The sequence below is a fragment of the Martes martes genome (genome assembly GCF_963455335.1).
Source record: "Martes martes genome assembly, chromosome: 9".
Classification (NCBI taxonomy): domain Eukaryota; kingdom Metazoa; phylum Chordata; class Mammalia; order Carnivora; family Mustelidae; genus Martes; species Martes martes.
Window position 1 is genome coordinate 88,584,108 of NC_137896.1, and position 24,387 is coordinate 88,608,494.

The following is a 24,387-nucleotide window of genomic DNA, read 5'->3' on the forward strand; positions in this document are numbered from 1 at the left end:
GCACTCCACACATCCCTGGCTGACTAGGAGGCAGCAGGCACACACGTAGTAGAAGCCCTGGCAGAAAGTTAAAAGCTCAGGCTGCTTTGAAAACTGCATGAATCTTTAAGGTATTCCATGGCTCACACACAAATCCACTGACAACAGATAGAAACCTTACTGGTTCAAGTCTGAGCACAAACCTTGGACCAATCTTTGGCTGATGACCATTCTTTAGAAATGAAAATGAAATAAACATGTTTCCTGATACACAAGGCCGAGGATTCCTTGCTACCAGATCGGCCTTGAAAAAAATCCTAAAGAAGCCAGAAAGGAAATGACAACAGAAACTAACTTGAATTCACAGAAAGAAATGAAGAGCATAAGAAATAGTAAATATATGTAAAATATAAAAGACTAAATAAATATTTCTTTCTCTTTTTTCTTTTAATTGCACTAAAAGAAAATTTTTAAAAGAAATTATTCTAATACTGTATTGCTGGGTTTATAAAATGTACAGATATATGACAAAAATAGCACAAAAAAGGAAAAAAGAAATGGAGCGAAGTTGAAGCAAAACCACTACTACATATTCTGCCAAAACTACATCAGCATTGACCTAAAGTAGACTGATACATTAAGATATAGATTATAATCCATAGAGCAACCTCTAAGAAAAAATAACTCAAATTATACCATTAAAAAAAAATCAAGAGGAATTAAAATAGTACACTACAAAATATGTAAGACAAAAAAGAGAGTAAAGGATAAGAACAAAAAGACATGAAAAACAGAAAAATAAAAGAGTAAAATTCATCCATATTAATAATTACATTAAATGTAAATGGACTAATAAACACTCCAATCAAAAGGCACAATGTCAGACAGGATTTAAAAAGTATGATCCAATTAAATGTCCTCTACAAGCAACATACTTTAGATTCAAAGATGCAAATGGATAAAAGCAAAAGATAGAATAAGGTATACCATGCACAAAGTAACCATAAAAATGCTGGAGTGCCTATATTAATATCAGATGTAACAGATTTTAAGAAAAGAAACATTGCTGGTTATGTAAAAGTAAATACTGCTGGTAATAGAATAGTAAAGGGGACAATATTTATCTGATAGGTAGGAAAGCTTCTGTAAGCATAAGAGAACAAATAAAACTAAAATTGATAAAGTTGACAAAGTAAAAACAAAGTAAGCTATATATTAAAAAGACATAAGAATAAAGAAGAAACAAAAACTTGGTAAAGATTATTTATAACATGTAAACTTAAGTTTTTTTTTTAAAGTAATGAATAAATTAAAATCACAGAAGAACATAAAAAAGGCCAAAATATGGGGTATGGGGGACCAGTGTGGGTCGGGGAGGGGGAGGTTGAACAGATATGTGAAAAAATGCAAATCAAAATGTGATTTTGTCACTCAAACTCCCAAAGATTTCTTAGAAGATAATGGGTATTATTATCAGGGGTTTCAATAAAGGAGAATTCACTGTCTTCTGGTAAACAAATTTGTATTAATGATACAGTCTTCACTGAAGAATTTTACCAAAACAAGCATTCTAACCAGTTGCATTTCCAAAAAGAAATTTCAGATTTACGAAAGCATGTAAGCCTCTTGAATTGTAGGTGTTTACATTAGTCAGTAAAAAACTAATCTAGATGTCTAATAACAAGGAATTGTTATTGTAGTAAAAGACAACAAAATGTTTACAATATTGTTGCATAAAAGCTATTGCAAAAAATAAAAATTACAAGTATAATTGTAACATTTTTGAAGCCATAAATATGCATACATGTATAAATTATGAATATATGGGCATGTATGAGCTATATATCACTAAACACATACATACATAAATACATAAGTACACAGAAAATGACTAGAAAAATAGATACAAAAATGTTAACCATGATTTTTTTTTCCTTTGGACATATACATTATGGGTGGTAATTTTTCTTATGTTTTTAGTTTTTAGTTTCCTAATTTCCTAACTTCCCATGATATATTTAGTACAGGAAAAAATTCAGTTCCAATCTTATAAATAAAAAACTGATAGCTCTATTTTGATTTTAAGAATGAACTTCACAGGGGCGCCTGGGTGGCTCAGTGGCTTAAAGCCTCTGCTTTCAGCTCAGGTTATGATCCCAGGGCTCTGGGATCAAGCCCCGCATCAGGCTCTCTGCTCGGTGGGGAGCCTGCTTCCCCCTCTCTCTCTGCCTGCCTCTCTGCCTACTTGTGATCTATCTGTCAAAAAAAAAAAAAAAAAAAAAGAATGAATTTCACAGTAGACACTTAAGCTCTTCTTGCTCCAATGTACTTAGTACCACAAACACCAAAGACTATAGATTGGTTTTACTTTTTTTTTTTTAATGTCTTGACCTCATATGTTCTAAAAATCAAAATCTTAGTCCAAATAAATGGAAGGGAGAAAGATTTATTTCCCCTACATTTAGAAATAAAAGTACAAATATAGTTAATGTGAATTGGTAGCTTTTATTACAATTTTACAGACTCAAAAACAGTACAATTCACATGGTTCAGTGTAAACAGAATGGTGTTTATACTGCAATTAGGTATGAAGAGCTATGTGCAATAAAATGCAGTTCCTCTAGAGAGAAACCTTAGAATGGATAGAAAGCCAGAAATTAAGCCAAAAAGATAAACATACTTTGGGGTTTAGTTATATTTTGGAACATTGTTTATAGAATGAGAAAAATCTAACAATGTTGCCTGCGGACACAGACACATGCACTGATGAGACACATGGCTGCATGCTGAAAACATCTGGTCTGTCAAATAACTCCACATTTTTCAAGGCTAATTAGTACAAAACCCAGGGGCTCCTGGCAACAAAGAATGTCACCTTATTTCCCCACTGTCCTTTCCCTAACATATTCATGTTCCAACTATGACAGACCAATAAGATTATTCAAATTTCTGGTGTATTTTTTTTTCTGGTGTATTTTAATATCAGTGACAGGTTAAAGAATGATAGCCAGCTAGACACCTGTATGGCAAACACAAAAAGAAAAAGTTCTATTTCCAGCAGCCAAGGATATCTAAAACCAGATTTTGACATTATTTTTGACAACCTCTAAACATTATTAAAACTGAATCAAAAGCCAAATTCTTAAGTTTCATTTGCATGCGTGTCCCCCTCATTATACTCCCTAATAGAAACATGAGCAGAAAAAAAGTAAATGAAACAAAAGCAGGGAATATAAAAGAAGGAAGGAAAAGACATTTAAGTAATCCTATAAATTGGGTAACTAAGGTCAGAATAACTTAGACATAGTTGAATGCTATGTGAGAAGAGAATGTTAATTAAATTAAATTATGACAAATTAAATTATGGTCCTTTCTTGCCATGGTATGGAACTTTTTCACAATAATAATTTTTAAAATTCTAATAAATGGGGGTGCCTGGGTGGCTCAGTGGGTTAAAGCCTCTGCCTTCGGCTCAGGTCATGATCCCAGGGTCCTGGGATCGAGCCCCGCATTGGGCTCTCTGCTCAGCGGGGAGCCTGCTCCCTCCTCTCTCTGCCTGCCTCTCTGCCTACATGTGATCTCTGTCTATCAAATAAATAAATAAATAAATAAATAAATCTTTAAAAAAAAATAAATAAAATTCTAATCAATGATCTTTTTTAAAAAATATTTTATTTATTTATTTATTTGAGAGAGAGAGAGAGAACATGAGAGGGGAGAAGTTCAGAGGGAGAAGTAGACACCCCATGGAGCTGGGAGCCTGATGCGGGACTCGATCCCGGTACTCTGGGATCATGACCTAAGCCAAAGGCAGTCGCTTAACCAACTGAGCCACCCAGGTGCCCCTAAATGATCTTTTAAAGCAGATCACAACTACCCATGAGAAATTTTTATAAATTCAAAGTATGATAAGAAAATGAATAAAAGCTTTCACTACAGGAAATATTAGTGCCTTTTCTAATCAAAGAGCACCATTAACAAATACTTTTCCTTTCTATGTGTAGAAACATAGAAAGATGGTCAGATATCTTTCCTTAGGGAGCACAGAACCTCATAGTATTAACACTATTTATAGCTAAAAAAACAAAACAAAACAAAACAAAACAAAAACCTAGGCATCCAGCCATGAAGGAGTAACAAACAAGGAACAGACATGAACTCCCAATCTTAAAAAGCAGAAAAACTGATTTGGATAGTGGACATTCAGTGGTCTCTAAAAAAAGGGAAACAAAAAAGATGAGTTTCAGTTTAATAAATTACCCAGGTTATCTACCTGAGTGTGATTTCTAGATCATGGGCATAGTCAGAGAAAACCCACACACAGCCCAGCAGCTTAGCAGAGTTAGAGTCAGAGATAGAAGTCCAGGGAAACTTGATACAACTTGAGGTTGTACAGACACAAAGAAGATATATGATAAAACTTCAAGGAACTCAGACAATGCAGAAAAACCTTGATGAAAAGTCTCTGGGGATTACTGAGTTACTCAGAGTAGATGAATACTACTCTGAACTACTCCTGGAATGAAGGTGCAGCTAGCAAAGATATAAAATGGGATTTGGGGTGCTTGGGTGGCCCAGTCAGTTAAGCGTCCAACTCTTGATTTCAGCTCAGGTCATGGTCTCAGGGTTGTGAGATTGAGCCCTGTGTCAGGCTCCACACTAGGCATGGAGCCTGCTTAAGATTCTCTTTCTCTTTCTCCCTCTACCCCCCCACCACCGTCTAAATAAACAAACAAATAAATAAATAAAAATGGGGCTTGATGAGATCAAACAGATCTGCAAACAACTATTTGCCAAAACAAAGAGCAATACTCTTTAAGAAAAAAAAACAACCCCCCAAAATCCACTCAGCAACATAACCATAATGTTCATTATCTAATCAAAATTACTAAACATAAGAACCAACAAAATTGACCTATAACTAGGAAAAATCAAGTCAGTCTGCAAACAGAAATCCAAAAATGTCAGAAGTGACAGAAATATCAAAGAAGTACATGAAAAGAAACATCAGAGCCATATACATGTATTTTTAAAAGACACAAAAATAACAAGAAATTAAACATTTTTAAAAATCCCATGGAACTCTTAAAGATGAAAAATAGGGGCGCCTGGGTGGCTCAGTGGATTAAGCCGCTGCCTTCGGCTCAGGTCATGATCTCAGGGTCCTGGGATGGAGCCCCACATCGGGCTCTCTGCTCGGCAGGGAGCCTGCTTCCTCCTCTCTCTCTGCCTGCCTCTCTGCCTACTTGTGATCTCTGTCTGTCAAATAAATAAATAAAATCTTTAAAAATAATAATAATAAAAAATAAAAAATAAATAAAAGATGAAAAATATATTACCTGAAAAAATGAAAATTCACCGGGTAAGATTAAAAGAGGATTAGACAGTACAAAAAAGAGAGATCAGTGCACTTGAGCACAGGAATAAAATCTATCAAATATAAATCACGGACAGAAAAAAGACTGGGGGGCGGGGGGAAGAACAGCTCCTCAGGTCCCCTAGGGAATTACATGAAGTTGTTCAACATAACATGTAATTGAAGTCCTAGAATGAGGATGGGAAAAGGACAGAAAAAAATGTTTAGAAAACAAGTACCTGAACTTTACAGGGTTTACAAAAACTATAAAGCTACAAATCCAAGAAGCTAAATAAACCACAAGCAGGATAAATTCACACATACACACATGTACACACACATACATACAGCAACAAGCATCAAAATCAAATTGCTAAGAACAAATGATACAGACAAAAGCTTTAGAACAGCTGAAGAAGACACATTAAATACAAGGCGACAAAGAACACATACCCCTCCCTCAAAATCTACATAAATGAGAAGACAAAGAAATAATGTCTTTTTTTTTTTACTTTAATTTTATTTATTTATTTGAGAGAGAGACAGAGTGAGAGAGCATGAGAGGGGAGGTCAGAGGGAGAAGCAGACTCCCATGGAGCTGGGAGCCTGATGTGGGACTCGATCCCAGGACTCCAGGATCATGACCTGAGCTGAAGGCAGTCACTTAACCAACTGAGCCACCCAGGTGCCCCAAAATAATGTCTTAACTAATGAATCTGCAAACCTAGAATTGTATACCCTTCAAAAATATTTTTCTTTTATTTTTTCTTTAAATTTTATTTTATTTTTTTTCCATGTTCCAAAATTCATTGTTTATGCACCACACCCAGTGCTCCATGCAATACGTGCCCTCCTTAATACCCACCTCCAGGCTCACCCAACCCCTCACCGCCCTCCCCTCCAAAACCCTCAGTTTGTTTCTTAGAGTTCACAGTCTCTTATCGTTTTCTCCCCCTCTGATTTCCCCCAACTCACTTCTCCTCTCCATCTCCCAATGTCCTCTGTGTTATTCCTTATGCTCCACAAGTAAGTGAAACCATAAGATAATTGACTTTCTCTGCTTGATTTATTTCACTCAGCATAATGTCCTCCAGTCCCGTGCATGTTGATACAAAAGTTGGGTATTCATCTTTTCTGATGGAGGCATAATACTCCATTGTATATATGGACCATATCTTCTCTATCCATTCGTCTGTTGAAGGGCATCTTGGTTCATTTCATAGTTTGGCAACTGTGGCTACTGCTGCTATGAACACTGGGGTACAGATGGCCCTTCTTTTCACTACATCTGTATCTTTGGGGTAAATACCCAGTCGTGCAATTGCAGGGTCATAGGGTAGCTCTATTTTTACTTTCTTAAGGAATCGCCACACTGTTTTCCAAAGTGGCTACACCAACTTGCATACCCACCAACAGTGTAAGAGGGTTCCCCTTTCTCCACATCCTCTCCAACACTTGTTGTTTACTGTCTTGTTGATTTTGGCCACTCTAACTGGTGTAAGGTGGTATCTCAATGTGGTTTTGATTTGATCTCCCTGATGGCTAATGATGATGAACATTTTCTCATGTGTCTGTTAATCATTTGTATGTCTTCTTTGGAGAAATGTCTGCTCAAGTCTTCTGCCCATTTTTTGACGTGATTATCTGTTTTGTGGGTGTTGAGTTTGAGTTCTTTATAGATCTTGGATATCAGCCCTTTGTCTGTGGTGTCATTTGTGAATATCTTCTCCCATTCCATGGGTTGCCTCTTTGTTTTGTTGACTGTCTCCTTTGCTGTGCCTAAGCTTTTGATCTTGATGAAGTCCCAAAAGTTCCTTTTTGCTTTTGTTTCCTTTGCCTTTGGAGACATGTCTTGAGAGAAGGTGCTGTGGCCGATGTCGAAGAGGTTACTGCCTATGTTCTCCTCTCAGATTCTGATAGACTCCTGCCTCACGTTGAGGTCTTTTAACCATTTCTAGTTTATTTTTGTGTGTGGTGTAAGAGAATGGTCGCATTTCATTCTGCTATACATAGCTGTTTTTCCCAGCACCATTTATTGAAGAGACTGTCTTTTTTCCACTGGATATTTTTTCCTGCTTTGTCAAAGATTATTTGACCATAGAGTTGTGGGCCCATATCTGGGCTCTCTATTCTGTTGCACTGATCTATGTGTCTGTTTTTGTGCCAGTACCATGCTGTCTTGGTGATCACAGCTTTGTAGTAAAGCTTGAAATCAGTCAACGTGATGCCCCCAGTTTTGTTTTTCTTTTTCAACATTTCCTTAGCAATTCGGGGTCTCTTCTGGTTCCATATAAATTTTAGGATTGTTTGTTCCAGCTCTTTGAGAAATGCTGGTGGAATTTTGATCAGGATGGCATTGGAAGTATAGATGGCTCTAGGCAGTATAGACATTTTAACAATGTTTATTATTCCGATCCATGAGCATGGAATGTTCTTCCATCTTTTTGTGTCTTCTTCAGTTTCTTTCATGAGTGTTCTGTAGTTCCTCGAGTACAGATCCTTTACCTCTTTGGTTAGGTTTACTCCCAGCTATCTTATGGTTCTTGGTGCTATAGTAAATTGAATCAATTCTCTAACATCCCTTTCTATATTTTCATCGTTAGTGTATAAGAAAGCAACTGTTTTCAGTACATTGATTTTGTATCCTGCCACATTACTGAATTGCTGTATGAGTTCTAGTAGTTTGGGGGTGGAGTCCTTTGGGTTTTCCATATAAAGTATCATGTTATCTGCGAAGAGAGAGAGTTTGACTTCTACTTTGCCAATTTGAATACCTTTTATTTCTTTTTGTTGTCTGACTGCTGTTGCTAGGACTTCTAGTACTATGTCAAAAATATTTTTCAAAAACAGAGGTGAACCATAAGATACTATGTCACACTCACCAAGATGGTCATAATCAAAAAAAAAAAAAAAAAAAACCTGACAATAATAAGTACTAACTAGAATTTGCAGAAATTGGGAGTCTTCATATACTGACAGTAGAAGGTAAAATGGCATAGCTGCTTTGGAAAATAGTCTGACAGTTCCTCAAATGATTAAACATAGAGTTACCATGTGATCCAGTAATTCCATTCCTAGGTATGCAGCCAAGAGGACTAAAAACATATATCCACACAAAAAACGTAAAAACAAAAATTCATAGCAGCATTATTCATAAAAGCCAAAAAGCAGAAGTAACTCAAATGTTCACCAACTGATGAATGGATAAATAAAATGTGGTATATCCATACATTGGAATATTATTCAGCAATTTTAAAAAATGAAGGACTGAAATATGGTACAACAGGATGAACCCTGACAATGTTATGTTACATGAAAGCAGAACCACACACTGTAGGATTCCATTTATATGAAATGTCCAGGATAGGCAAATCTATAGAGACAAAGTAAATTAGCCATTCCCAGTAGCTGGAAAGGTATAGGGAGCAGGGGGACAGACAGGAAAGAACTGGGTAGTGACAGCTAAGGGGCTCAGAGTTTTTTTTGAAAAGAACTTAAGTATTCTAAAGTCAATTGTAGTGATGGTTGTACACTCTGTGAATACACTAAAAGCCACTGGATTACACATTTTAAATGGATGAACTGAATACTATACAAATTACATCTCAAAAAACTGGTAAAAATATTTTCAACAAAAAAGGATATTTTAAAATAGACAATGTGGGATGCCTGGGTAGCTCGGTTAGTTAAGCCTCTGCCTTCAGCTGAGGTCATGACCCCAGAGTCCTGGGATCGAGTCCGGCATCAGGCTCTCAAGGAGCCTGCTTCTCCCTCTGCCTATCTCTGTCTCTCTCTAAAATATAAGTAAATAAAATCTTTTAAAAAATAGACAATGTAAAAACTAAACAAAAAGAAAGGAGTAGGGGGTATATTAATACCAAACAACATATGCCTTTTTGAAAAAGAATATTACCAGAGATAAAAAGGAAACTTTCATAATAATAAATAGGTCATCTCGGGGCACCAATGGGTTAAAGCCTCTGCCTTTGGCTCAGGTCATGATCCCAGGATCCTGGGATCGAGCCCTGCATGGGGCTCTCTGCTTGGCAGGGAGCCTACTTCCCTTCCACTCTCTCTGCCTGCTTCTCTGCCTACTTGTGATCTCCATCTGTCAAATAAATAAACATAGGTCATCTCATCAAGAAGATAAAACAATGCTAAATGTGCATACACCCAATAAGAAAGCTTCATAATACAACAACAGTGAGAACTGAAAGAACAGAAAAAAGACATTTGCAAATCCACAATCACAACAGACAATCTCAACACTCCTGTCAGCAACTGCCAAATAAAAAATCACTAGGATGCAGAAAACCTGAACAACACTATCAATCAAGTATATCTGAATGACAGTTAAAGAATGTCCTACTCAAACAGAATATACATAATTTTGAAGCATACATGAAATTTTCACCAAAACAGACCATATGCTGGACCATTAAAACAAGCCTCAGCAAACTGAACCATGTACTTGTGATGCAACTTTGTGACAATACTACTAAAAATAGGAATTTCATGTCATACGGAAAAGATAATAGTAATAAAATAGAATAAGACAAGTGTCAACAAATGTAAAAAAGGTTGAAACCATACATTTACATTTATAAGTACAATGAACTGTAATTATAAATCAATTTTTAAAAATCCAGAAATCTTCTACTATTTGGAAATTATCCAACCCATTTCTAAATTATAAGCAGATTAAATTTTTAAAATAAAAAAGGAAATTAGAAAGTATTTCAGATAAATGAAAAAACACATCATAAAACATGTAAGATGCAATTAATACACTGCTGAGAAAAATGTACAGATAGCTACATTAGAAAAGAACCAAAATCTACCTTATAAAGCTAGAAAAGAAGAAATTAAACCCCAAGTAAATAAGAGAAAGAAAATATTAAATAGCAGAAATCAGTAAAATAGACAACACAAAAATATTAGGAAAAACTCAGTAAAACCTAAAGATGCTTTTTTGGAAAAAATTACTGATAAACCTCTAACTAGAATAATCAGAGAGAGAGAGAAAAGAAAAGACTTATCAACATAAGTAATGAAAAAAAAACATTACTATAGATCTTACACATGTTGAAATAATAAGGAAGTACCTCGAACAATTTTTGTTAATGAATTCAACAACTTGGATGACATGACAAATTACTTGAAAGACACAAATAGGTAAAATTTACTCAAGAAACACAAAATGCAAATAGCCCTGTATTTATTTTTTAAATTAAATTTGTAGTTTAAAAACCTTCTCACCAAAACCAAACAAACAGATCTCCTGGTCCAAGTGGCTTCACTGTTGGATTCAACCAAATATTTAAGGAGGATAATACGAATGCTATACAAATACTTCCAAAAAATTAAAGAGGGAATACTTTCCAACATATTCTACGAGGCCAGCATTAATCTGAAGTCAGTGACATTACCAAAACAAAAATAACACTACGATAAATATTCCTCATGAACACAGATATAAAAATCCTCAACAAAATTTTAACAAAGCAGGGGCGCCTGGGTGGCTCAGTCGGTTACAGACTAACTTCAGCTCAGGTCATGATCCTAAGGGTCCTGGGATCAACCCCTGAGTTGGGCTCCCTGCTCAGTGGGGAGCCTGCTTCTCCCCACCCCACCCCCCACTCTGGATCTTTCTCTCTCTCTCTCAAATTAATAAAATCTTTAAAAAAATTTTTTTAACAAAACAAATACTGCATCATATAAAAAGGATAATATAGCATGACCCAGGGGGATATATAACACAAACCCAAGTTCAGTATAACATTCAATAAATTAATCATATAATTCATATTAATAAGCAAAAAAATTTTTCAACATACGATCAACTTGACTGATACAGAAAAAGCATTTGACAAAAACAACGTTCATTCCTGGTACAAATTTTCAACAACCAGAAATAGAAGGAAATTTCCTCAACTTTATAAACGGCATATACAAAAAAACTATACCTAACATTGTACTTAATGGTGACATGCTTTCCCCCTAAGATCAGGAACAGGGCAAGGATAGTCACTACTTCTTTTCAACATTGTACAGGAGATTCTAGCCAGTTCAGTAAGACAAGAAAGACGAATCAAAAAGAAAGCTTTCCAACTGTATAGAAAGAAATATAACTTTTAATTTGCAGACAAGATGATCAACTACACAGAAAATTCAACAGATTAAACCACCAAAACTGCCATAATTAATGACTTTAGAAGGTTGCAAAAGACAAGAAAAACATACAAAAAATAAAATAGTATATTAGTAATAAATGACTGGAAATTGAAATTTAAAAATCGAGGGTGCCTGGGTGGCTCAGATGGTTAAGCATCTGCCTTGGGCTCAGGTCATGATCCCAGGGTCCTAGGATTGAGCCCCACATTGGGCTCCCTGGTCAGCAGGGAGTCTGCTTCTCACTCTCCCTCTGCTCCCCCTGCTTGTGCTCTCTCACTCTCTCTGTCAAATAAATAAATAAAAATAAAATCTTTCGGGGCGCCTAGGTGGCTCAGTGGGTTAGGCCTCTGCCTTCAGCTCAGGTCATGATCTCAGGGTACTGGGATCAAGTCCTGCATCAGGCTCTCTGCTCAGCGGGGAGCCTGCTTCTCCCTCTCTCTCTGCCTGCCTCTCTGCCTACTTGTGATCTATCTATCTCCCTCTGTCTAATAAATAAATAAAATATTTTAAAAAAAAAGAAAAGAGGGGCGCCTAGGTGGCTCAGTGGGTTAAAGCCTCTGCCTTCGGCTCAGGTCACGATCTCAGGGTCCTGGGATGGAGCCCCACATTGGGCTCTCTGCTCAGCAGGGAGCCTACTTCCCCCCCCCCTCTCTGCCTGCCTCTCTGCCTACTTGTGATCTCTCTCTCTGTCAAATAAATAAATAAAATCTTTAAAAAAAGAAAAAAGAAAAGAAATTTAAAAATCAATACCATTTAAAACAAGTATCAAAAAACTTAAATATTTAAAAATAAATATGACAAAAGATACATAAGACTTATTCACTGAAAACTACAAACATTGCTGAAAAAATTAAAGGAAGATCTAAATAAATGACAATATCCATATCAGTTGGGGGCGGAAGGAGAAGACAGACCAGCATGGTATGCAAGGGACCCAGTGAAGTAAGGAGGATGTCCATATTGAAAGGTAGCCTGGTATGGAATGTCAAAGCCAGTTAGGGATGAGGAGGGCATTCAGGCAGGACAGAAGCATGCCAGAGTACTACAGCCCAAGTGGAATAAGGAGGATATAATACAGGGGGGAACTTAGTGTATAGTATTAGCAAGGTAAAGAGTTGCAATGACAGCAATAATAGGTAATCAGTTTCATAAAAGGAACTAACCCAGTAAGTAAATATTTTACAAGTAAAGAGGGGTGCCTGAGGGGCTCAGTCCACTAAGTATCTGCCTTTGGCTCAGGTCATGATCCCAGGGTCCGGGGATCAAGCCCCTCACTGGGCTCCCTGCTCAATGGGGAGTCTGTTTCTCCCTCTTCCTCTGCCTCTCCCACCGTTCATACTCTCTCTCTCTCTCTCAAATAAATAAATAAGATCTTTAAAAAAACAAAAAAAAAGAGTAATGAAAGCCAGGGTACTCAGTAGTAATGAGTATACCAAGCGCAGAGATACTGGTTTCTAAATAACATTCTCTACTTAGAGAAATCACTGATTCCAGGGCTGCAGCAGGCAAAGTACAAGATAAATCTGAAAAATCTCTCCTTTTATAAGTAACAAAGTATTCAAAAAATTATGAGGACATATGCAAAAAAAAAAAAAAAAACCACACACACAGAAGCCAGATTGAAGGGGCTACTCTGGTGCCATTCAGAATAATTTGAACAACAAAATAAATAATATTTACAAATTATGACTCATCAAATAAAATAAAAATAACTATGAGTCCATACTGACATAAAAAAATTAAAGTGAAAATTTAATGAAAAATGATTAATTTATATAACTATAAAATACCTCCCCAAAGAATTTTTCATTACAAATATAAAAAAGAGCAACTTCACAATGGAAAAGAATCAAAGGGAACATCATCACTAACAGGACAGATCAAATTTATGTGCGACCTGGTAAGACACAATGAGAACACAGCAACACTTTCGTGATATTCCAGCCAAAGACATACAACGTGAATGTAATCATGAGGCAATATCAGACATACCCAAATTGAGGGGCATTCTACATAACTGGCCTGTAATCTTCAAAAGTGACAAGGTCATGAGAGTCAAGGAAAGACTGAGGACAGCTCCAGGCTGAAGAAGAATAAAGAGACAGGACCACTAAATGCAACACATGTTTTAAACTGGATTCTTTTGCTGTAAAGAACATGACTGAGACAATTAGCAAAATCTGAACTGGGTATGAGGGTTAGAGGCTACTAATATATCAATGTTAATTTTTATTCTCTTTTGCATTGTGGCCACAAAGAAGGATGTCTTTATTTGTAGAAAATGACACCAAAGTATTTGGGGATGACAGAGTATCACATCAGCAACTTACTTTCTAAGGATTCAGAAAAACACATAGCTAAGTTTTATGTACCTAAGAATGTTTAAAAATAAAACCTTTTAAAGACCACAAGATAAATGACCACAAAATTTACAACTACTATATAACAAAAAGTACTAACTTTACAAAGTTAATAGATAAGCCATGCATTGAAAGCAAATATTTGCAGGATATTCCTAGTAAGAGGAAAAGGTACCCAAAGTATCTAATGAATCCTTATAAATGAGCAATAACAACAAACAACCTAAGAAAAAAATGGACAAAATACATGAAAGAAAATCCAAATGTCCAAAAACCGGTATTACTAGTAATTGAAGAAGTGAAATCATAGAACAATTATCTATCATTTCACAACCGTCAGACTGAGACCAAAAAGCCTCACAATACAGATGTTACCTAGAGGTGGAGTAACAGTCCTCCACAAAATGCCAGTGGGAGTCTAAATTGATAGGCTGAATCCACTTTGGAGAATAATGCCAAGTCGAGTACATGAATGAATGCATGGACATCCTTTCTTTGATCCAGCTGATTTCCTTCTAGGTATAAACCCTAGGCCAGCAGAACTGGCACTACCTGGGAGCTTGGTAGAAAATGAAGAATCCCAGGAATGAGTCCAGACCTCCCAATCAGAATCTACATTTTTTTTTTTAAAGATTTATTTTTATTTGACACAGAGAGGCAGCAAGTGAAAGAACACAAGCAGGGGGAGTGGGAGAGGGAGAAGCAGGCTTCCCGCTGAGCAGGGAGCCCGATTCGGGGTTGGATCCCAGAACCCTGGGATCACAACCTGAGCTGAAGGCAGATGCCTAATGACTGAGCCACCTAGCCTCCCCAGAATCTACATTTAACAAATCCCCATGTAATTTTTATATATATAGCAACATTTGAAAAGCACTGTTGTTAAGAAACTTTGAATGTGTGAACAGAGACATGAACAAGAATATCTACTGAACCTCTGTCTGCACAGGAAACAACTGGAAACACATCAAATGTCTTTCACGGTATCAGTGAGAACAGTTATCCTACAGTAACAACAATCCCAAAAGTCTCAGTGTCTTAAAGATTTATAACTTACTCATATTATATACGTCCGTAACAGGTTGGCAGGAAAGTGCTGTTCATTAGAATTACTCAGGGATTCAACCAACATCTTGAAAGTTACCATTTCTCATAACCAAGGGAAAACAGAACTCTGGAGGGACTTGGGCTAGAAATTAACTTCTAAGCCCAAAAGTAATGTTCATCACTTCTGTTCACATCTTATCAGCCATCTTATCAATTCACATTTTATCAGCCACACAGCCCAAGGGAGCCCAGGAAATATAATCCTACTATGAGACAGAAGAAGGTTGAACTAGAAATAACTGGTGGACAGCACTTACGATAACCACTGGAAATGAGAGCAGAAATGTGAATTATTCACATAATGGACTATTATAAAGGACTAAGGTAAGTGAACTAGTTCTATACACATAAGGAAAATAAACTCTTCACTAATATGTAAGCCCCGTAAGAGTAGATATTTTTGTCTGTTCTCTTCAGAGCTGTATCCCCAAGAACAATGCCCAGCATATAGTAAGTACTCCATTCATCTTTGTTGAATGAGTGAATCTCAAAAAAACAAGGACTGAGAACCATTCATGTAAATGTCTTTAAAAACACAATACAATATATGATTTGTAGACATTAAAAACATGGACTAGAAAGACACCATATTTATGATACTGGTTTCCTTACAGGAGTAGGGAAAGAAATATAGCTGAGGAAAGGGACGTAAGTTTTATCTGTAATTTTTTTAAAAAATGTCTATCTTTACCTCTCTCTGTCCATACATGTTTATCTATTTTCATATATATTTACATATATGTGAATTAAAACTGGAGAACTATTAATATCTTAATTCAGAGAACTTGGTACACAATTGGTGGTTGTTTTTTTTTTTCCACTGTAAACTTCTGTAATTCTAGAACTTCACTAAAAGGTTATCAGGGAAATAATACTATTCATATCTCACTGAACAGAACTTTTCATACTGTCCTACCTATGTTCTTGTATGTGAACATATCCTCTTGGGGAAAAGAAGGGAGTCAAAGAAATTCAAAAAATTTTGATGCTTCATGCTTTAGGCTTTAAAATTCTTGAGAATTTAATGCTTTTATTCACAATATTTCTATTGTTATTTCAATATCGCATTTCAATTCTACGCTTTTTCCCTCAAAACCTAGGTAAAAATCAACATTCCAGAAAGATATGTCCTGTTTATCATAGCTTCACGCACCCCTTCATACTGCAGTACACTCCACAGTAGAGAGGGTGGGATGCTTACTCTAGCTTGGGAAGAAGAGCGAAAGAGTCACTACATTCTTTCCTGTGGAATAAAACCAGAGGAAAACAATACACAAGAGAGTAATCCTCTAAACTTAATCTTGACTTTGCCCCCTGTGATGATTAACTTTATGTGTCAACTTAGCTAGGTCATGGTACTCAAATATTTGGTCAATTATTATTCTGAATATTTCTATGAAGGTATTTTTTTAGATGAAACTATTGACACTTAATCAGTAGACTAGAGTGAGTAAGATTACTCTCCATAACTGAGGGGGGCTTCACTTAATCAGCTGAAGACCTTAACAGAAAAAAGACTGACTCCTCCAGGAAGAAGGAATTCTCCCAGCACACCACCTTCAAACTCAGGCTACAATATTTACTCTTCCCTGACACCTCGCCTACCACCTTATTCTACAGATTTTGGACTTGCCAGCCTCTGTGACCATGTGAACCGATTGCCCAAGATCAATAAACCAGTCAATCTCTCTCTCTCTCTCTCTCTCTCTATATATATATATATACACACACACATACACACACACAAACACACACACTCTACTGATTCTGTTTCAATGAAGAACCCGGACTAATCCATCCCTATACCAGAACCAGTAACTATTTTTTTCTACTACAATACTAAACCAAAGCATGTTACTCAAATCAACTATCACTAAAAGTTATGTTTTACCCCTGAAAGACCAGGTCTTCTAAAAACCAAACTATGAGTAGTGGGTTTGTTTGTTTTTTTTTAATTAAACATAATACATGACAAAATACATTAGCATACCACACTAGCATGTAAATAAGTCTCAGGATGAATCTGCAGATATATAAAAGGCTAGAGAAGATATTATATGGACTTAATTATTTCATGATAGGTTATGCTAAATATGGACCTTAAAACTATCCTAATTAACAGAAATTCAAGATAAGATGTCCAATAAAAAAAAAAAAATCTTACCTTTTAGTTTTCATCTGGTCCCTCAGTTTGCTATACATCTCCAGGACTTGAAAGAAAAGGGAAAAAAGAGCACACAAGTGTTATTTAGAGAAAGTGAGAAACTTATTAAAGCTAAAGGAACTGCATCAAGAACCCTAATCCATTTCCAGTTCCTCACCTGGAAGACACAGCATTAACTTATCAACAGTGGCTGAAATATTTCTCTGTTGTAGTCGACACTGCTTCAGCTCTTCCATTGCTATTACCAGCTTGGCAAGAGGAAAAAAAAACGAATTATGCCAGTAGCTGTAAATAAAAAGCTTTCAGTCACATTTTTCCACCCTGTGTTCAATTCATCAGAAAATCCCAGACAGTTTCATAGAAAGACCTGCCAAGTGAACAAAGAAACTGCCCTTCTCGACTAGTAAAACATTCCTGCGTGGTTGCCCATTTTCTCCCCAAGATACATACTATACTGGAAAAGGCTAGCTGAAATGAAATCCTCACATCCAGGAGCTATTCAGAAGAAAAGAAAAAATTTGCAGATTTTCTCCAAACTTTACTCAGACTCTTCAACATTTATGGTTTTCATCAAATCTTCTGAGAAGACCCTATGTTTCTTCATCAACGCTAGACTCAAGGGAAACGATCCTCCCTATATAGCTTCAGTTGAGTCCTAAATATTATCTTCAACTAAATCTCTATTTTAACAAATAAACCACACACTTAGAAGTTATGGCTTTTCCAAGAGTTCCAGTTTAGTGAAAAGTAATTCATTTTCCTTCCCATAGCTGTTTTAAAGGCTTCCATCTGAAGTCGTACCACAGTATAACTGGAAGAAAATGCACTCCGCATAATTTCAAATATGTGAGACAAACTTTCAAAAAGCAATAATCTACATAAGCCTCTTGTAGTATTCATCCCAAACCTATACCTAAACACATTATCTACCGGGATTCCATGAAAAAAGAGCAAAAGAGAACTGCTCTAAGTCACTAATAAAACAATCAAAAGCTAATCTTAAAAATTAAAAACATTAAATAATTACTAGTTGGTAAAAAAGGTACACGATACAGAGAACAGTAATGGACTGCAAGTCAAAAAACTTGAGTTTTAGTCCCAACCTTGCCAATTACTATGTAACTGTTAGCAAATCATCTGTTTCAGCTTCCTCACCAATAAACAGTGATAATACCTGTCCTGACTCTGTGATAGGCCTGTCATGAGGATCAAGTGAGAAAAAGGGTATAAAAAATCTTATAAACTGTGATGGTTTAAATGGTGATTATATCAATTAACAGAATCACTGATTCACTTTTTTAACAAATATTTATGGAGCACCCACTTTGGGCCAGTCACTGTTTAGGCAGGTAAAGGGAATATGTCAATGAAACAAACAAAAATTCCTGACTTCACGGAGCTTATTTCTAATGGCAGGAGACAGACAAAAAACAGACATACAACTAAAAATATACAATAGTAGAGCATGATAGGTGCAGTGGAGAAAAATAAAGGAAGAAAAGTAAAAAGAACACATGGGTGAAAGTAAGTCTGCGATTTCAAATAAAAGGACTCATTAAGGAGGGAACATCTGAGCAAAGTCTGAAGTGGGAGAATATTGGTGAAAGAGCATTCCAGACGGAGGGAAGAGCACTGGTTGTATTATGACTACTTGTGATTTAATAACATAGTGAAGAGTTGGTAGGAATGCAAATTGGTGCAGCCACTATGGAAAACAGTGTGGAGGGTCCCCAAAAAATTAAAAATAGAGCTACCTTATGACCCAGCAATTGCACTACTGGGCATTTACCCCAAAGAAACAGATGTAGTGAAAAGACGGGCCATCTGTACTGCTACGTTCATAGCAGCAATGTCCACAATCGCCAAATTGTGCAAAGAGCCAAGATGCCCTTCAACAGATGAATGGATAAAGAAGATGTGGTCCATATACACAATGGGATATTACTCAGCCATCAGAAAGGATGAATACCCAACTTTTGTATCAACATGTATGGGGCGAGAGGAGATTATGCTAAGTGAAATAAGTCATGCTAAGAGAAATATAATTATCATAAAAAATGGTTTCACTTATTTGTGGAACATAAGGAATAGCATGGAGGACATTAGGAGAAGGAAGGGAAAAATGAAGGGGGGGCAACTGGAGTGGGAAATGAACCATGAAAGACTATGGACTCTGGGAAACAAACTGAGGGTTTCAGAGGGGAGTGGGATGGGCAAATGGGTCCACCCGGTGACAAGTATTAAGGAGGGCATGGATTGCACGGAGCACTGGGTATCTGAAGCAAAAATGAATCATGGAACACTACATCAAAAACAAATGATACTGTATGGTGACTAACATAACACAATTTAAAAAAAAAAAAGAAAAAAAAAAACCCCAGTGAAGAAATCTACAACTTCCCTCACCAAGTTTTCTAGTGGCTATATTCATATAATTCAGAGAAACATTAGGGGAAGCAACAATTAATGTCCAAGATCCTCCAACAAACTCCTGATGGTCTTACAAGCCACTATATCAAGAATGCAGTCATCAAAAGAGAATGACAGGAAACAGAGAAGATTTTTTCAAAAGGTAAACGGCCTTACTTCCTTTCCCTCATGTTGCAGTTTTCTATTAGTATCCGTCACTTGATTCTGTGGAGAAAAGACAATTTAAATTCATAAAAAACAAACATTTAGACAACTGTTGGGTAAGATCACATTTTAAGTGAAAAGACTAAACTCAGTTACTCAGATAGTTTTGGTTTTCCAACACATCTTGATTTAATGGCATTCTCTCGGGTCTAAATTATATCAACTTTTCTACTAATGTTTTCTACTGCATGATTTTTTGAACAACAAAAAGAAAAATTTAGTGAATGATGTGTTCAGCTTAGAATATTCCAAACTAAGATACAACAGCAACTAAAAATCACACTTTAATTTTGGAAAGAAAAGAGAAAAAACGGAAAAATAACCCAAAGAACCTCACCATCTCCATTATGTGTACAAAGAACTAATTTTGTCATAGATACTATTCCTCAACTCACCACTATATTACTGGAAACCTTGGGTATAAACTGAAGTTTTTAACTCAGGCCAAATCTTCCCTATTTATTATCCTAATTTTGGAAAATATTTTATCTTGGGGCATCTGGGTGGCTCAGTAGGTCAAGCGTCTGTCTTTGGCTCAGGTCATGATCACAGGGTCCTGGGATGGAACCCCAACTCAGGCTCCCCCAGCAGGGACCCTGCTTCTCCCTCTCCCACCCCACCCCCCTGCTTATTCTCTCTCCCTGTGTCAAATAAATACTAAATTAAATCTTTAAAAATTTTTATTTTAATTTTTTTGGATCATTAATGCTTAACAGCTCCTAACATTTCCACTTTCCCATTTTTCTAAATTAATCTCTCCATCAGATACTCAAAACTATGTAAACAAGCCTTAAAATTTATCTAGAGTTTGTAATATAAAGGAACTAGTACCAAGTTTTTTGATATCCACTTTCAGAGACTTAACTGATATAAAAAAAATTAAGTACACAGAACAGTAATTTCCTGAGCAGCTCAGATATTATCAAAACATGAGCAATATTAACTTCTAAAGCCTCCTTTAAAAGAGGCTTTCTACCCTTCCACCAATAATTGCCATTCCTTACACTTTGAAGGCATTCCCTTACCCCAGTGTTTCCTATTATGTCCCTTAGCACACCAAGAAATGCTGGTTAATAGGTACTCTGCACATGCACACAGAGGTGCACACCTGCGCGCGCACGCACACACACACACACACGCACACCCCAAATACGTATGGAATAGTCCACTCAACAGGTTAGTTTATTCAGGACTTCTTTTTTTTTTTTTTTTTTAAGATTTTATTTATTTGACAGACAGAGATCACAGGTAGGCAGAGAGGCAGGCAGAGAGAGAGGAGGAAGCAGGTTCCCTGCTGAGCAGAGAGCCCAATGCAGGGCTCAATCCCAGGACCCTGGGATCATGACCTGAGCCGAAGGCAGAGGCTTTAACCCACTGAGCCACCCAGATGCCCCAGATTATATTAGAATTTTAATCATTGTAGACTTGTTTGGCATTTTAGCATTCATAACAGTATAAAGTAAGAGTGTGATGTAGCTCAAATGCTGACCTAAGACAACACCAACGGAAGCACTGTCTAAAGCAGAGGTCAGGAAACTTTTTGCAAAGGGCTAAGTAGATAATCTCTGTTGCGACCATTCCACTCTGCCACTGTAGCAAAAATGCAGCTAGAAACAAACTGCAGGTGAATGGGCATTGCTGCATTCCAATAAAACTTTATTGATAAAAAACAGGAGACAAGCTGAATTTGGCCTTCAAGATATAGGTTGCTGATCCTTGGTCTAGAATAAGTGCAATGGTAAGGCTATGAGACCACAATATGAGAGTTGCATTCAGATGTCATGTTTCAGGAAGGCCACTGACAAACTGAAATACAATTAGATGGAGTATGTTTAGAGAAGGACCCAAAGCCACACAAATGGAAAATAAAGGATATCTTAGCCCAAAGAAGGAGGAAATACTCATTTGGAGACACTATACACTCACTATACCTGGACACTGTACACTATACACCATACCTAAGTAACAACTGTCCATCAAATATCTGAAGAGCTATTAGAAGAAGGATGCTGTCTAAAAATAGTGCTTATTACTTAAACTAATAAATGGATGTTACTAGAACACAGGATTAATATCAGCTTACTATAAGAAAAAGCTTTTAAGTAATGTGAATAAAAATGGGGTGGTATGCCTTGAAATATGTACTGCTATCTCCCCTTCGGAGTGTTTATTCAAGAATAATCAGTTGTTTAGGGGCGCCTGGGTGGCTCAGTGGGTTAAGCCTCTGCCTTCAGCTTGGGTCATGATCCTAGTGTCCTGGGATCGAGCCCAGCATCGGGCTCTCTGCTCAGCGGAGAGCCTGCTTACCGCTCTCTCTCTCTCTGCCAGCCTCTCTTCCTACTTGTGATCTTTCTGTGTCAAATTTTAAAAATCTTAGAAAAAAAAAAAGAATAATCAGTTGTTTAATACTAAACTAGACAGCTCATAAAATTCAACCTTCCATAAATACTACTAATTTCAAAATCAGTGTCTACTTTATCTACCTTACAAAAGACACCACATCTAAATTTTTTTTTGCCTCAAACTCATTGTGAGAAATACATTTTACAGTACAAAAGTATAGGGCATGCGTGCATGCGCACGCACGCGCACACACACACACACACACACCTGAAACAAACTTCTCAAGAAAGTGTTCATCCTCACTACGTGTAATACACTTTATTGCTTTCCATTCTGTTCTGTTCTACCTCATTTCAATTTTTATTAAAAATACTAACTATGGCCCACCAATTTGACCTTGTGCAAACAATGGTTCTAAAACACTCCATAGGAGCCTAACCAATGCCTCTAATAAGAAGATAATTACCACTTCATTAGTATTTTAACATAAAAATGAAAAGAAAGTATATTGCCTATCTAGCTTGCTACTTCTCTTGATGCAGAAAACATAAATATGGACAGAAATAATATATATACTATGAATCAAAAGAAATAGTGGGCATCCTAGAGAGTGTAGTTTCTTCTCCTTGTTATGTTAAAACAATACTGACAGTAGTTAATACTTAACCATTTGCATTTTCTAAACTCTTTTCTACAGCTCAAGAATCCCTAATTTTCATAGCTTCCTAACCCAGGCTGAATGTCCCCCTCCCCACCCCCCTTACCCCCACTCTAGGGTGTGCTGCTAGACTCTAATACCCTCGGGTTTCAGAGGAGATGAGCGGGAGCCTTCAGCAAACACCCAGAACCTGCAGCCTCCTTGTCATGCTTTCTCTGAGGGGCAACCTGAGTAATTTGAAGGAATCTGCAACTTGAAACAGATTGGAGGAAGGAAGAGGAGATGAGCACCAACCAGCAAGGGATACCAGCAACTAGTGAGCATTATGGGCAGTGTTCAGTGAAAGTACGCCAAGAAGGAACTCTACCACGTGATTACTTCGGTAACCAGAGACAGGGCTTTGGGTCGCCAGTCACGGACAGGGGGCCCAGGGAGCAGAGGGAGAAGTCTGGAATATATACTTCCAAGTAACACAGAAAAGAACAGCTTGAGGGGAGAATGGAAAGCTGGGATGGCTGAGTGAGGACAAACAGCATACACGGCTCCTGGAAGGAGCCCCCTACCTTTGTTTTCAAACATTTCAGATACTTTTGTCCATCTGAAGCCAATTGTCCATTTCAGCATCCCCCAAATTCAGCACTTTTTATTTAAAATATAATCAAATTGTTCATACTTTTTAACAGCTTTACACATTAAGCAAACATTTCTAATACTTTCTCATGTAAGATATCCTGCTAAAATAAACCGTAGTGTATTATTCTTTTAAATGAATGTATCATGACCTATTTTACTCATCTTCTATTAAATGACTTTAGGGACATTTTAAAGTTTTACACATTAGAGGGCAGAGGGAGGAAAAAATGAATAAAATAAAATAAAAGCTTTATACATTAAAAAAAATCATATGAACATCCTTATACATGCATCTATAGCCTCAGAGTAAGTCTTAGGGCACCGTGTATTGCTTGGCCAGCCACCTCTTAGTTTCAGCTTGGGTCATGATCTCAGTGTTGAGAAATCAAGCCCCACACTGGGCTCTGTGCTCAGTGCAGAGTCTGCTTCAGATTCTCTCTCTCCTCCACTGTTTGCCCCTCCCTGACCCTTGTGGGCATAAAACAAAATAAATAAAATCTTGAAAAAAAAAAAAAAAGAGTAAGTCTTCAAAACAATGTGGAGTTTTAAGTATTGCTAAATAAAATTGCTCTCTTCAAAGGTTTTAACAATCTACACTCCAATCAGGCATACCCTGGTTGACTAGTATTATACCTATAATCTTAAATATCATTTTTCTCACCTCTATCATTTTATTAGGCAGCATTTTACTACGCTTTCATTCCTGTAATTTTCTAAATTGTAGAGTTCCCTTGTATTTTTTCTTATGTACACTGTATATTAATGTATATTTCTGTTTCCTATTAGAATGTTCATATTTTTCCTTTTAATCTATATAGATTTTTTTCTATGTTACGGATATTAGTCATTTTGGCAAATGTATCTTTAAATAGTTTTTATTTATTATTTATATTTAATTTTTACCTTATATGTAGAAAAGATTCTTTCATTTTAATGTCATATCTATCAACTTTTTTCTTTCTGGCTTTAGGAATTTTGTTTA

The 24,387-nt window shown here is 36.6% G+C and overlaps 1 protein-coding gene across 2 annotated transcripts in view; it reads right to left on the reverse strand.

Moving 5' to 3' along the window:
- The window catches only part of EXOC6B (exocyst complex component 6B), a 619,674-nt gene that overhangs the window by 509,008 nt on the left and 86,279 nt on the right, over positions 1-24,387 (reverse strand). For both annotated transcript variants that reach the window (XM_080813943.1, XM_080813942.1), the window contains exons 3-5: positions 19,724-19,771; positions 17,295-17,385; positions 17,138-17,183 (exon numbers count right to left, since the gene is read on the reverse strand). In XM_080813943.1, the coding sequence (XP_080670069.1) occupies positions 17,138-17,183; positions 17,295-17,385; positions 19,724-19,771 (185 nt within the window). The remainder of the gene's footprint in view (positions 1-17,137; positions 17,184-17,294; positions 17,386-19,723; positions 19,772-24,387) is intronic.